Below are 15,620 nucleotides of genomic sequence, written 5' to 3'. Positions count from 1 at the left end.
TGGCACATTGGTTGAGGTTTTCTGACCGGTGCAGTGACCAGCAGATCAGCTGGGTAGCCCGGATTATTTCTGCGTCCAGTTGTATGTATTGGTGAGTGCTTGGTTTCCTGTATGAATACTAAATACAAACCACGTGGTGTGAAAGCAGACTGCAGCTTCTTTTGTTCAAATCAATCAAACCGGAGACGGACAGAGAGCTGCTGAATCAGGAAATCGCCGGTATATGATTTATTTTTTTGCTATATGAAAACACAAATAACAGTTTTGGAGATTACAGAGCTTGTGCATACACTAGACTAAAAACATACCCCGTCAAGAAAATACTTAAAAAGTTTTTGTTGTAGCATCGTTTTGTGTAACGTTAGTGTCCATGTCTTTATTTAGAGTGTCTGTTAGCATACAGCGAGGCAACGTTAGCTTCATGAACCTCATCAGTCACGTATTCTTACAAATTTTACCCAATCTTGTTTTAGTCTGGCTTTGAGGATATTTGATGTTTTTGTACAGCAGACAAACTTTGCCTCAGCCGTTTGTTTAGCCGCTAACAATTTAACTTCACATGCCGTGCGTTAGCCCGAGAGCTAGCTTGCTTCGTAACCATTATGTGAACAAAGAGCGACAGAGGTTAGCTGCTCCGCTCAAAGAGCTAGCAGTTAGCAGCTAGCCGGGCTCCGGTGTTTTAGTTGGCTGTTGGTCTTTGGCTTCTTACACTAGTCTCCTGTAGCTATTGATAAGACGTCTGTTGAAAATAGTGATTCGAGGGAAAAATGCCAAATTTCAATAGCTTGTACACGACCGCAGAGGTAGAAAAAAGGGGGACTGCTCCAGTGTCGTATAGTAAACTTCTATGAGCGTTATCCCATTTAAAGTAACATACAGTACTACAGTGTGCTTATAGGATGTAAAGTTGTTCACTTGTTGAAGTTTGTAAAGTTACAAAAAGTAGAGTTATGAAAGTTATTTATTTAATGGCATCTGTTCTGCCACAACTTGCTCATGAATTTATGTAGTTGTTATTTGATGGTGCTTTTATATAGCCGTGTCTCTTCCGTTAGGAACATATTCATTGTGTTGCCTATGACTGTTTTATTCTCATTGTGTTGTGCTATTTTTTTAAACATCAGTGGTTTAATGATTCAGACTCTGCAGATATGCATTCTGCTTATCAGGCTATTCTTGTCTCTCTCCCTTGATCCTAAAATGTTCTGTGGTGTCGCCCAATATATCTCGGAGAGAGATGTTTTATTTTAGTTTACAATTACACATTATTGTTCCACTTTATAGAAACTAATTGCTGCCTGTTTCCCCTCAAAACAGCTTCTGGTTGAACAATGCCACGTAAGAAGGTGACAGATGTCTCAGGGAATGGTGGGATGAAAAAGAAGAGGGCCAGTGGCAAAAGGAAAGAGAGAGACTTCAGTAGTGATGATGAGTTTGACTTCGAGCAGGAGAACAACAAGAAACCTGGCAAACCCGCTGCCAAGTCTGGTCTGCAACCGGTCACTGTTGCAGATGACGTCAAAGAGAAAATAGTGGGTTTGATGCCTCATCTACAAGCTTACTGGCTGCTTTAAGCAGACTTACAGAAATATGTTTGAATTTTAAAACCATTATTTAACTTTTATCTTTTTGTTTTGTTTTTGTTTCTGATATGTGGCCTCCATTCAGTGTGTAGCTAGGCTGGAAAAGAAATGACAAACATTTGTCAGAATTTTTGATAATTCTCACAGATTAAGTTGTGAGAATACTGAATTAATAGATGTTAGTAGTAATAATAATAATGGATTTTACATGCGTTTGTGCTTCAGTTTTGTTTTCTCTTTCATATACCACATTATGACCCTTGGCATAGAATTTAATTTCTTTTATCTGTTTCCTGATAAAATATTCTGATTATTCTCTGCAGGAAAAGTTGGAGTGTTAACTTTCAGTGTATTGTTGAAGCATATTGGTGTACAAGGATGGATTACTTTTGTATGATTGTTTTAGGACAATTACCTGTGGTGAATTTATTTAGATGAAAAAAAAAGAAACTCCTTGGCAAAGCTGCCAGATATATAGCTGCGGAACTAGTTTGCTTTTTAGCTTTATGCAACCATGTGAATTTTTTCATTAACCATACATTCTTCCGTTCTACAGAAACTGGAATGCCCAAAGGTGAAAGGTCAACTGCTCATCTTTGGAGCAACCAACTGGGATTTGATTGGAAGAAAGGAGGTGCCCAAACAACAAGGTAGAGCATTTTTCAGATGGCTGGTCATGCTAAGAGTTGGACCTAAACTGATAAAAATCCAGTTTTTGTCTCTTCAAATTGATTCTAATGTGAAGTATTTAGGTTCCCAATGATAAATGCGATCAATCGTATAAACACCTTTTAAACGTTATAATTATCATTTGTAAATGCAAGAGAAGAAAGTTGGTATGTATTGACATGGCCACAGGTACTCCTCATCTCATTTTGCAGTTTGTTTTCCTTGATTCCTTTCCCTTGTTTACTCGGAATACTGAGTTCCTTTTTTTCCTATGTGGGGTAAGGAGAATCTTTGCCTGAAAATTGTTTCCTCATCAACTTTTAAAGACAGTCAAGGATCCAGACTGCCCTTTCAGAATGTGCAGCTGCATTTGTGCAAGTGAAAAATGATGATTAGCCTGTTTTGAAGGTTTTCTGACCTGCATAGCTGCTGTGTTACACACTGTGATTGAAAGTAGTACTTTTTCCTACTCTTCTCATTATAATGGGTGAAACAATGTATTTAGCTGTTACCATGTTCCAAAGATGATGCATCTTCAGCAGGTTATTATCATACAACAAAATGAGAAGAGAGAGGAAGGGGATGGTGAAGAGGTGTCAACTCAGACAAGCTTGATCATGAGAGTGCAGGTCCAAGCAGGTTGATATAGACTGGGCCAGTGAAGAAGGGAAACCTTTTAAATGCAGTCACAATGAATAACACAGTTATGACAGGATGCAGGATTTTCCCGCAACTAAATTAACCTGACTGACTGGACTATTGACATTTAACTTGCACTCCACTTATAGGAAATTCAGCTCATAGAAAATAGCCCATGTAGATAAAGTCACATGGTGTCAACTTGGATAAATCTGACCTTTCACCTCCTTATTTTAGTCATACAAAGCAGTCTTTTATCACACACCTGACCGTGCTTTTGCACTACAGTAACTGAGTGGGGAATATGGAAGCTTCTCTGGGCCTTATGCTGCATGTGAAGCACTTGGGGAGCAGAAAACAAAAACAAATCATATGGTGGTCCGACCAAATAAGACAGGTGGGAACACCAGTGCTACCAGTGGAAAGGTTAGTCTAGAGCTCCATGCTGGAACCGTTTCTTGACAAACACATTTAGGTTGTCACGCCTGGTGCTATCATCCTTAAACACAGAATCTAGATGTTGTACAAAGCCACTGGTCTGATGGATTAAATGTTTTTTGTCGAGAAATAGCTCCATAACTAAAGGTGCAAAATGTAGTTTTGACATTCCCACTTGCTTATGGATTAAATGACAGACATGCATGTTAATCAGTGGACTTTAGAGGTATTTTTAGTTGTATTCTATTAAACACGAACATGAAGCTGAGACCCACCTTTGTCCAAGATGTGAAAGGGTAGAATGATGAGGCCCATTAAGATGCAGGACACAATGTGAAGGGTTTGATTTGAGGTATGGATTTTCGAATCTCTACCAGCTGTTTTTCCTGATCCCTCTCTGTCATACGCTGAGGACATGTAGGAACTTGAACATCAGCGGTTAAGGATTGATCAGTGTTTTCCACTGTCTCTCCAGTAGAGCATGAAAAGACTCAATTAAACCACATGCCAGGTGTACATGTGTCTTTTTGTTTGATATGTACTGGCCACATATGTGTTAAAGCCAGCGGGATCCTGTTAATTGATTGTGACAGTAATGTCTATTCATATGCATGCATGTTCTGTGCTGCCCCACCCCCAACCCCCCAAACCCTGCAGCAGGCCCACTGATGCCTGGGGCAGGCTTCGCAGCGCCTTGTCTTATTCTTGACTCGCTATTCTGGTATACACTGATAAATTTGCTTTGTTGAAATTGGATGGGGGTTGGGGGTGTCGGCTAGAGCAGCTGCATAGACAAAGACCATCTCTAAATTGGTGAGATGTTGGCCTTACCAAAGCGTCAACAAGCACAATCAGATCATTGTTTTTGGTAGTGCATTTATAAAGAAGCGTACTTGGATATTTTTAGCACTTCTTGTTTTGAGTTGAAAGTGAATGTGGACTGCATGTCTTTCTTTAGAACTTCCTGTTCTAAAGAAAGAACAGGAAGTTCTTGCTGATTCAAGTAGCAGAGCAATCACTTCATTTCAGTAGTCCTATGAGGACTAGGTCATTGTCAAATCTAAGGATTTTTTCCCTGTGAAATTCCTTTTTGTTTTAAGAACAAGGCTGGTGTTAGCGAATGTCTTTCCTATTGTTTGTGGTTCACATCCAATGTGCAGACCCAAGCCAACAATTTTTTAGTTCATCTTTCTGTACTGTTTGAGATCTCCACTGAGTCTGTAGAATTCAGCTCCTAGCTCACAGAGGCTTTCTGAAGAGCTACATCTTATAAAACAGCTTGTAGATATATATATATACTTTTAAGAAGGGGTTAGTCATTTTCAAAAACAGCTAGTCATTGTCATTTTTATCAAATATTACTCAATTATTGGAATAAAACTATTGTTAGGGACTGCTTTCAGCAGTAGATTCAAAAGTCTTGGTGCTCTAATGAGTTTATCTGTGCAGATACACTGTGGTGAGTGTGTGTGTTCATAGAAACAATGGAACACACTGCCTAAAACTATGGCTCACGGATGTGTTTAGGTTTTTGCACCACAGTCATAGTGATGTCAATGTCATGAACAAGTTGGACAGATACACACGTGGACAAAATTGTTGGTACCCCTCAGTTAAAGAAGGAAAAACCCACAATTCTCACTGAAATCACTTGAAACTCACAAAAGTAACAATAAATAAAAATTTATTGAAAATTAAATAATCAAAATCAGCCATCACTTTTGAATTGTTGATTAACATAATTATTTAAAAAAACAAACTAATGAAATAGGGCTGGACAAAAATGATGGTACCCATAACTTAATATTTTGTTGCACAACCTTTTGAGGCAATCACTGCAATTAAACGATTTCTGTATTTGTCAATGAGCGTTCTGCAGCTGTCAACAGGTATTTTGGCCCACTCCTCATGAGCAAACAGCTCCAGTTGTCTCAGGTTTGATGGGTGTCTTCTCCAAATGGCATGTTTCAGCTCCTTCCACATATGTTCAATGGGATTCAGATCTGGGCTCATAGAAGGCCACTTTCGAATAGTCCAACGCTTTTCTCTCAGCCATTCTTGGGTGTTTTTGGCTGTGTGTTTTGGATCGTTGTCCTGTTGGAAGACCCATGACCTGCGACTGAGACCAAGCTTTCTGACACTAGGCAGCACATTTCTCTCCAGAATGCCTTGATAGTCTTCAGATTTCATTGTACCTTGCACACTTTCAAGACACCCTGTGCCAGATGCAGCAAAGCAGCCCCAAAACATTACTGAGCCTCCTCCATGTTTCACCGTAGGGACAGTGTTCTTTTCTTCGTATGCTTGGTTTTTGAGTCTATGAACATAGAGTTGATGTGCCTTACCAAAAAGCTCCAGTTTGGTCTCATCTGTCCAAAGGACATTCTCCCAGAAGCTTTGTGGCTTGTCAACATGCATTTTTGCAAATTCCAGTCTGGCTTTTTTATGAGTTTTTTTCAGCAGTGGTGTCCTCCTTGGTCGTCTCCCATGAAGTCCGCTTTGGCTCAAACAACGACGAATGGTGCGATCTGACACTGATGTACCTTGGCCTTGGAGTTCACCTTTAATTTCTTTGGAGGTTGCTCTGGGCTCTTTGGATACAATTCCAACGATCCGTCTCTTCAATTTGTCATCAATTTTCCTCTTGCGGCCACGTCCAGGGAGGTTGGCTACTGTCCCGTGGGTCTTGAACTTCTGAATAATATGAGCCACTGTTGTCACAGGAACTTCAAACTGTTTAGAGATGGTCTTATAGCCTTTACCTTTAAGATGTTTGTCTATAATTTTTTTCGGATGTCCTGGGACAATTCTCTCCTTCGCTTTCTGTTGTCCATGTTCAGTGTGGTACACACCTTTTCACCAAACAGCAGGGTGACTACTTGTCTCCCTTTAAATAGGCAGACTGACTGATTATGAGTTTGGAAACACCTGTGATGTCAATTAAATGACACACCTGAGTTAATCATGTCACTCTGGTCAAATAGTTTTCAATCTTTTATAGAGGTACCATCATTTTTGTCCAGGCCTGTTTCATTAGTTTGTTTTTTTAAATAATTATGTTAATCAACAATTCAAAAGTAATGGCTGTTTTTGATTATTTAATTTTCAATAAATTTTTATTTATTGTTACTTTTGTGAGTTTCAAGTGATTTCAGTGAGAATTGTGAGTTTTTCCTTCTTTAACTGAGGGGTACCAACAATTTTGTCCACGTGTGTATAGGGCCACAGTTCAGTCAGGTGGGCATTTTTTATCCAGCTGCACTGAGTTCAGACTGTAGTTTGATGTCCTTGTCTGTATCTGATGCATTCTGTTATAATATGTTCATGTAATTCTCTTTCCATTTATACAGAGGTCAATGAGCAAAATAAGGGGAATAAAATAACTTTGGTTTGTGAGGAATCATGGTGTGTGTATTGAATCGGTGTCATCCAGTTTGATGTGTGGTCTGTTTGTGTCTGCAGCTGCTTTTCGCAACCTGGGTCAGAATCTGTGGGGTCCTCATCGCTATGGCTGTCTGAATGATGTCCAGGTTAGCTGTGTGATGGCCGGACCCTGTGCTGCTCACAGTCTCCTCGTGACCACTGAGGGCAAGTTGTGGAGCTGGGGTAAGTAGTGTGTTAAGTAGTTTTGTATAGAGGTTTGCATCACAGTGTTTAGTTCAGAATGGAAGGAATTAACCTCCACTGACCTCTTGGTTCCTGCTTCTTCAGGTCGTAATGACAAAGGTCAGCTGGGTCATGGTGACACCAAGCGTCTGGAGGCTCCTAAGCTAATTGAGGCTTTGGCAGAGCATGTGATTGTTTCTGCTGCCTGCGGACGCAATCACACCCTGGCACTCACAGGTGGGCTGAACCCAGATGTGTGTTATCATCAGTGTCACAGTGTTCATTCCAGCTAAACTCAAGGAAAAACCAGCATCATCTGGGACTAAAATAATTCAGTGCAAAACTGCTTTTAATGTCGAGGTCAATGACTTTTTCTGAAAATTATGTAATCCAGTCCTCATTGCTCTGTATTTGTAATTGTTTGTGTTTTGATGCCGTTCTGTTTCAGAGGACGGCACTGTCTACTCTTTTGGTGAGAACAAGCTCGGCCAGCTCGGCCAAGGCAACCAGACTGATGCAGTCCTCAGTCCAGCACCAGTAAGCCAGCATTAAAATGGCTCAAATTTGTGTTTCTTGTTTTAGCCAGAAGTGTTGGTGTGGAGGTCACAGGTTTATGAAGGTCATATCACAGGTCACATACACCGTATATTGACTATAGCGATTGCCACATTTGACACTATTGGGCACTTGCTTTGCTGTGGCTGGTTGTGTGGGTACGACTTGTGTTTTAGTAGCTTTTGTCCACACGTGAACCTAAAGTTGACCTTAATGTGGCTCAGCGGCTATGACACCAGCTACAGCCATAATTATATTCACAGCAATAGTAATGATCTAAACTGCATCATTCCAGGCCTCTACCTGTTATGATCACAGACACACAACACACCTGATTCAAATGATCAGCTTATCATCAAGCTCAGCAGAAGCCTGATAACGAGCCTGATCATTTGAATCAGGTGTGTTGGAAGAGGGAAACATCTAAAACATGCAGGATAATAGCCCTCCAGGAACGGAGTTTGACACCCCTGCTCTAAGCTGTATTCCTACTGTGTAGCACTGTGTAACAGTGTGTTCATTTAGAACGACACAAACCCCCTGCATAACAGGCGTCTGATTTGAATTGTCCAGTTACTTAAAACACTTTCTAACCAATCACAATCAAGAATTCTCAGATATATTTCAGAATAGCATGGCCGCAGTAATCAATAATTCCAAGGTAATGCAAAAGAAGCTCTCAGTAGACTACAGTAGTCTTGATAGTCTGCCTCGTGTCTTTCGCCCCTCCAGATTTCCTACAACGGACAGCCCCTGGTGAAGGTAGCTTGTGGAGCTGAATTCAGCATGGTTGTAGACTGCAAAGGAAACCTGTACTCTTTTGGCTGCCCCGAGTATGGACAGCTAGGTACACTCACAGCATCTGCTGTTTCAGTTTTGTTAACTTTCTTTACAGTGTGTTTGCACAAGTTGGTGGTTTGTTTTTATTATTGGAGAATATTGGTGCTGCTACGTCAGCGGTACTGCTTAAAGCTGATGTAAACCAATTGTGAAAGTTGATGTATGTCAGCTGATGTTAAAACACGCAATTAAGTAAATGTAAAGTTATGTGTACTGTCATTTTGGGATTTTAGTTTATAGTTTATTCACTGGATTGCATTAATATTTTTCCCTATACTATTTTTGTGCCAAATTTATTAAAATGTAAGCTCCAGGAATTTTAAGCTCCCATTACTGACATTGAGAGCTGCATCACAAATACATCACTGATTGAATAAAATGAAGTACTTTGCTCTATGTCTTTAAAATATTTGGTGTAGTATTGACATTTCATCTGTCTCATTGCAGGTCACAACAGTGATGGGAAGTTCATAGCTCGCGCCCAGCGCATTGAGTTTGACTGTGAGCTCATCCCTCGTCGTGTTGCCATCTTTATTGAGAAGTCTAAGGATGGCCAGGTCATCCCTGTGCCCAACGTGGTGGTCAGAGATGTGGCCTGTGGTGCTAACCACACGGTGAGAAAATACACTGAAATCAAATGACAGAGTTATCTTTCTGTAGATGGCCCATGATTGTTCCAATAGGAGTTGCAAACTGCTGCCATTACCCTTTTTGTTGTTGTTGATACCACAGCATTAAATAGAGTAATAAAATTGCGTGTCTGTGTATGCAGCTGGTGCTGGACTCTCAGAAACGAGTGTTCAGCTGGGGTTTCGGTGGTTATGGGCGTCTGGGTCACACAGAGCAGAAGGATGAGATGGTTCCCCGACTGGTTAAACTTTTTGACTTTCCTGGACGAGGTGCCAGTCAGATCTATACAGGCTACCAGTGTTCATTCGCTGTCAGTGAAATGGGTAAGAAAAGAGCTCATCATGCTGTGAGAACATCTGTGGACACAGATCTTTAGAATTTTAGAATCTTTGACTGATGCTCAGCCAGGAGCTCTAAATATTAAATACCAAATGTTAAGTCCAAGTAATACATACAATAAATCCTGCTGTGTACATGCGTCTGATGAGCTGATGTTGTATTTTGCAGGGGGGCTGTTTTTCTGGGGGGTGACAAACACTTCCAGAGAGTCAACCATGTACCCCAAAGCTGTGCAGGATCTGTGTGGCTGGAAGGTCCGCAGCCTGGCGTGTGGGTGAGTGTAACGACCTGGATCAAGATGGCCACAGCAAAACGAGAGACACACAAAGTAAAGCAATGAAACATCAGCAGCCACTCATAGAACCAGTAGAGACAAACTACTGGAGCTGCCCTCAAGATGACCTCAGGGGTCATCAGGGAGTGCTGACATGACTTGTTTCTTGTGATCCAGTATCACATTTTGCACAAGCAGCTTGTCTGAAGTAAAGATGCCACAAGTTTGGTAGTTGGTTCCAGTGTCATTGACAGTCTGTGATGCTCTATACCAGTTCTGACATCACAGCAAAAAATACATTAATGAAATGAATGCATTTCTACATTAATTATAATTAACCTTTTTAAAAATGTTGATGGATCCTTTCAGTATTAAAAGTAATACAGCATTGTGATGTTCATCAATATTGTGTGACAAAATGATAACCAACAACCAACTATTTAATGATGGTACAGCATTTCTGCTGCAGCACCCACCTGCTTAATATGCAACAAAAGAATGCAAATGGGCCATTCTATCTCAAATCATTATGCCTGTTGAAGAACTTTCAGTACGTTTTTGCACAGATTGAAACTTGAGGCTCAAAATCTCCATTTCTGAACAGTTCTTCAATAGACAGAAACATGCAGTGCTCCAAAATCTGCTGGTAGATGTCTGTATTCATTCTGGACTTCATCATACGTAGTGGACCAACACCAGCAGATGACATGGTGCCCAAATCATCACTGACTGTGGAAACTTCACACTGGACTTAAAGAAATGCAAACTTTGATCTGAAAAGAGGACTTTGGATCAGGGACTTTGGATTTCATTTTTACTTTATGCAAAAGCGGTGCGGGGAGCAGAGATTTGACGCATCGTAAAACTTTCATTAAACTGCTAAACTAGCTGTTGAAGTAAAATGAGGACAGATTCAGCAAATGCACAGCTTATTTCTCGCCTCAAATGCTTTCTGATATACATTTTGCTGAACGGTTTTCGTAATAAAAGAGAAAATTTGCAACTGAGTCACCATGTTTCTACCGGACTGAAGGTCTGAAGGGCCGTCATGTGACCACCTTATGGCCCACTAATGCACGCCCACCAATCAGGCGATATTCAAATGCAATGCATTTCCATGCTAGGAAAAATGGCATTGTTGGCCGATCAGGAGTGGCTTGACTATAGAAATTTGACACTTGTCGCCCATATCCTGGACACATCTGTGTGTGGTGGCTGTGCATGTTCTGGTTTCAGTCTCAGTCCACTGCTTGTGAATCTCTCCCACATTCTTGAATCTGCTTTTGTTGATCATCTTAAGTCTGCCGTCTTCCCCTTTGCTCTTTTACCTTTTCCTACCACACTTTTTCCTTCCAGTTAACTTTCCATTAATATGCTTTGATTCAGCACCCTGTGAACAGAGTTCTCAGTGTAAAGTTTAACTATGTATGCTTGTGTTTCACAGGAAGAGCAGCATCATTATTGCTGCAGATGAGAGTACGATCAGCTGGGGACCTTCACCCACATTTGGAGAGCTGGTAAGGCCCAAGTCCTTCCATGTGACATCCTCTGACAGAAATTTTTGCTTATCACTGTGAACTACTTCTACCCATTCACTGTTTTCAGCCCATTCCATATTAATGGCCACCGGAGTGAACACAGTAGAGTTGTTAATGATAATCTGTCATCATAGGAGAATCCACAAAATCCTCTTGTGTTACAGTAAAATTATGTAGTGTCCCTTGGTCTTGCTTCTATTTCCCCTTCACATGAAGATAAGAGACAATGCTCAAAAATGGTGAAGCACTATTTACCCACACTGAATATTTATACATGTTGGCTTTTGTGTCGTGAGTCAGGCGCTCAGCATTGATTACATCTCGTCTTTTGTCTTGTAGGGATATGGAGACAACAAACCCAAATCCTCCACCACCGCACAAGAGGTTAAGACTTTGGATGGCATCTACGCTGAGCAGGTCAATGGACAAACACATTTCAGATACAGTCATGAGAAGTCTCACCTGAATGGATACGCTTATACAAGACCAGCAGTCATGCTAACAGCTGCTTATACTGTGCTCCATTTATATTGGAGGTTGGAACTTTCCAAACACTGTATGACACAATTGACAATGTCAAATGTAAACTCATGACAGTTCAGTTCAGTGCAGCTTTTCTTATATAGCTTTAGACATCGTGCCTGAGTCATCCCACAGTATATGGATATTTGTAATGTCGGCAGGGTTCAGGGTAAATATCAGATATGAGGCTGTCACGCATTTGACATCAATTTTGAAAGACAAACACAACAGCCCTACTTTCTGTTTGTTTTCAATTTATGTATCATTTTTTAACAAAGCTTAAATGTGTTAGTCTAGTTCGATACTATAATATAAAGTTAGTATAACGCGATATGAAAATTTATTCCTGAGCTCCGCCTTCCTCTCATAGACCCCCATGTTATTCCAAAAAGCACCGGTTGCTGCCGACCAATCAAGTTCGAGCTTCAGCTTTGTCATGCTGTCAATCAACGGTTACGCGCACAGCAAGCAAGCCCATGCAGAGGTGGGCGAGCTACGCACTACGCAACCGGGCGCACATTTGTTTTGCTTGTGGAGGAGAGAGCATCAGGGCTCAGCAACTTCCAGAAAAGTTACCAATCCCACGGCTTGTCAGGCCAAGAGACTGCAGGACGTTTTTTGGCTCGGGGTGCTCGCGTCGCTCCCCGACCACGGCCTCCATAGCCCGCCTGACAGCTTCGTTTAGATGCCCGTCCTCTGGAGGAAGATGTTGGGGCGTCTGGGACATACTCTTCGTCAGAGGAGTCATGCAATTCTGAACTCTAGATAGAAATAAATAAACAATGTAACACACATACACGCGTAAATGCACTAAGTTTGATAAACAACGTCATCGAGAGGGATACACGAGTGTAATTCGTCCTAGCAGATTCATGTTATTTTGGTATTAGGACAAGTTAGACTCAATACAGCATTCTAACGTAATTCCTTTATTATTTACTAAATGTAGAAGAGGGGAAAACAGCAAAACAGGCGAGATGCTGCAGCACTCCGGGCACTTCTCTCATGTACTGCGCGCGTGCACAAATAAAGGGGCGAAATCAGAGGGAGGGAGGGTGAGACCACCAGTGTTTTTGGAGACGCTGCGATTCAAACTCCGGACAGCAGCTTTAAAGAGCCATTCTATTGTAGTTTTTCAAGTAGGAAGATTGAAATATTGAAGTTCTGAATTGTCTGGAATGTAGCTTTTGGCACAGCAGGGCTTTGAGCTCACAATGCCAATGACAACATGCTGATTTGTTGAAAATGTTAACTATTCTGTTAACTTTTCTGTTAGTGTTACTTACGAGTTCACTCAGATATACCCCTCCATAGTGATGGCGAGACCTAGTCGTTATCTGGGTGAGTACAGACGATGGCACCAAGTGATGCACAATGCCTATAAAGTAACCGCTTAAGCAAGTTATCAAACCGTCAAAAAAACATCTGCTGCCCTCGTTTATTTATGATGACACAGTACAAGTGAAATCTCAAGACACAACCTGAGGACAGCCGCTATGTAATAAATGATTTAAACATCGCTGATGGAGTGCTGATTCATCTCGTCTCCATGGATAATTTATGAATTTTACTGATGAAGTTCCTGCTGTTGTTAGTGTGTAAATACCTGTAGTGTATTGGTGCTGAAATGTGGAGGGGGGGGAATAAAATTGCTTCACACAACTTGAAGTAGTGCAGTCCAGACTAGGTCCAAACATAGTAACATAGATATGGATGTCCGTCAGCAGATCAGCAGAAAGATCTCTGTATTTAATACCAGGTGCTAAGAGGGTCTTACAGAATGAATATGGACCTCTTGACTTGCTTGATCAAAGCTATAGGGTGAAGCAGTCCAATATACTTGTAATGTGTAAAACAGAGTGTTGTTGCTTTTGCAGGTGGTGATGGGGTACTCTCACTCTCTGGTTATTGCCAGACAGGACACTCAGCAGGAACAGGAGAAACTGAAAAAGCTGCCTGAGTACAACCCCCGAACACTCTGAGTGACCCTCCAACAGCAACATCTCAACCCGTTTCACTGGAGCAGAGACCAGCGATGCTGAGCAGGAACACCGAGCCTGTTGAGTCTCCTCTGGTCACAGCAGCGTACTGGTGAGATGGTTGAGTTTGGGGGAGACACTCTAAAGTCTGCAGGATATCCGCACATCTCAACTACTGGTAAACTGGCTCCATATCAATTTGGACACTGAAATCTGAGAAGATGAGACTGGAGACGGACAGATGCTCTGGATGGTCCAGCTCTCACAGTAAAAGGTCAAGATATCTTCACTTCCCACCTCGAGTGAACCTGTACCAGTTCACTCCGAGAACTTTACACCTAGCAGAGTCGTGTTTCCCCCAGCCCCCTTTCCATTTTGTAATACAGTCAAACGTTCATGTCTTCACATCACATGTTCTGTTGTTTTCTTCATTGCAGTATTTGAAATGATAGTTGTTTGTCACATTTACGGGTGCTACAGCAGGACCTTCAGTCTTTTCCTACTGGGAGGTTTTCAAAGACCAACACTCCATACCTGTGCCTTTTTCTACGTGTATGGAAGTCTTCTTTGTGTTGTTCAGAGGATCAGTCGATCGGTCTGATTTAAGTTTATATGGCAGTGTTAGCATACGTGTGAATCTGCCACAGATTACAATCAGGAATTGGAACATGATGTTCTGAGTTAGTGCACTCCACTCTAAGTTACATTCCTTTTGTTATTATTCAGTGTTTGCATCAAGGATGCACACCTCAGTCCTTCCAAGACCACAGTGTCTGCTCGCTCTCATTTTTGCTAATTTGCTGAATTTCAACTATTCCAATGCTCAGAGCAGTTTCACAAGCAGATCAGAACTTCCAGAACCACCTGAAACACTTTCTGTGACTGGTTCAATGCATTAAGGTGTGTCGGAAAAGAAGACCTGTTCTTGTTTTTCGAAACAGCAGAGGTGTTTTCTACTTATCTGTACTGCTTTCTTTTTTATGGTGAAATTTCTCTGAGTTACTTTGTTTTATCATAGAAATGGTTAAATAAAGATTCATGTAAATTGATTTGCAGTCTGTATCCCTCTGCTTGTGTTACATCTATGCTATTTAGTCACAGTTGTAGTTTACATCATCTTTTAATTTACTTTGATGACTGTGAGTGTATTTACACCATGCAGTGGGACGCTTACGTGTTAAATAGTGCTGAGCAGGGCAGGTGTTGGCAGTCACCTAGGCTGCCCTGGGTTGTATGTTGTTTTCACTGTGGTTCCTCCTGACCAAAATCTCTGCAAGCAGCATCCTCTGACCAGCTGTTACAGTACAGATGTCATATGTCTTATCACAAGACCGACAGTCCTCTAGTGGCTAAATGAAGTAAAACTGTAACGCTCATTCTCTTGCTGATCATCAACGAAGTTCAAGGAACAGTCTGTAATGCTGCCATAAATCTGAGTCATATATCGGGTATAAAAATAATTCTAACTCTTGATCATAGCAGCAAAGTAACGTAAAAATGTCAGAAGTGTGGAGAACTGCCAAGACTCCTTTTGTTGATTTGTTTTGTACTCGATTCAAATGTTGTCGATTCAATTAAATCAAGTTTTATTTGGATTCTGCTGATTTACAACCCAAGTCATCTTAGAGAACTATACATTACTGAGGTCTAGGGCTGGCCCAAATAGTGGTTTCTGGTCTCCGGATATTCGTGCCCTGTTAAAGACGAATATCCGAATATTCGTTACGCCCCGTATTGTCCGAAGGGGGTGTAACGAATATTCGGATACCGAAATTAATATCCGGATACCGCCATAGCGAACGGATATTTGGATATTCGGGTCACGATCTTACAACACGGGAAGAAAGAAAACCCTCAGTTTTAATGGTTAGAACCCTCTAACAGACCCAGACACTGGGAGGGTGGCATGTTGTTATTTCTGATTCCTGTTGCTGAGATGGTCATCACCAAGCAGGTTCTCCACCTCTGCAGAGAACTTCTGAGTCTTGAGGCCTTGTTCCCCTCCCTG

The 15,620-nt window shown here is 41.4% G+C and overlaps 1 protein-coding gene across 2 annotated transcripts; it reads left to right on the top strand.

Annotated features, from left to right (window-relative positions):
* On the top strand, nucleotides 1-14,661 carry rcc2 (regulator of chromosome condensation 2). Of its 2 annotated transcripts, none has more exons than XM_051949657.1 (13): nucleotides 1-91; nucleotides 1,318-1,532; nucleotides 2,140-2,233; nucleotides 6,792-6,935; nucleotides 7,041-7,172; nucleotides 7,384-7,472; nucleotides 8,223-8,337; nucleotides 8,778-8,944; nucleotides 9,103-9,283; nucleotides 9,468-9,573; nucleotides 11,018-11,090; nucleotides 11,451-11,528; nucleotides 13,511-14,661. In XM_051949657.1, the coding sequence occupies exons 2-13, from the start codon at nucleotides 1,332-1,334 to the stop codon at nucleotides 13,613-13,615; spliced, it is 1,485 nt and encodes a 494-aa protein (XP_051805617.1). In that variant the 5' UTR covers nucleotides 1-91; nucleotides 1,318-1,331; the 3' UTR covers nucleotides 13,616-14,661. The 2 variants fall into 2 exon arrangements, with proteins under 2 accessions (XP_051805617.1, XP_022074323.1); XM_022218631.2 differs by lacking the exon at nucleotides 1-91 and adding an exon at nucleotides 98-219.
* Nucleotides 14,662-15,620: the final 959 nt, after the last annotated feature.

This window comes from Acanthochromis polyacanthus, chromosome 6 (genome assembly GCF_021347895.1).
Source record: "Acanthochromis polyacanthus isolate Apoly-LR-REF ecotype Palm Island chromosome 6, KAUST_Apoly_ChrSc, whole genome shotgun sequence".
NCBI classification, from domain to species: Eukaryota; Metazoa; Chordata; class Actinopteri; family Pomacentridae; genus Acanthochromis; species Acanthochromis polyacanthus.
This window is presented reverse-complemented; position numbering and strand designations above follow the sequence as displayed.

Coding starts and splice junctions, on each gene's coding strand:
- rcc2 (XM_051949657.1), top strand. CDS start 1,332: ATGCCACGTAAGAAGGTGACAGATGTCTCAGGGAATGGTGGGATGAAA. Junction 7,173..7,383: donor TCACACCCTGGCACTCACAG/GTGGGCTGAACC, acceptor GTTCTGTTTCAG/AGGACGGCACTGTCTACTCT. Junction 8,338..8,777: donor CCCCGAGTATGGACAGCTAG/GTACACTCACAG, acceptor GTCTCATTGCAG/GTCACAACAGTGATGGGAAG.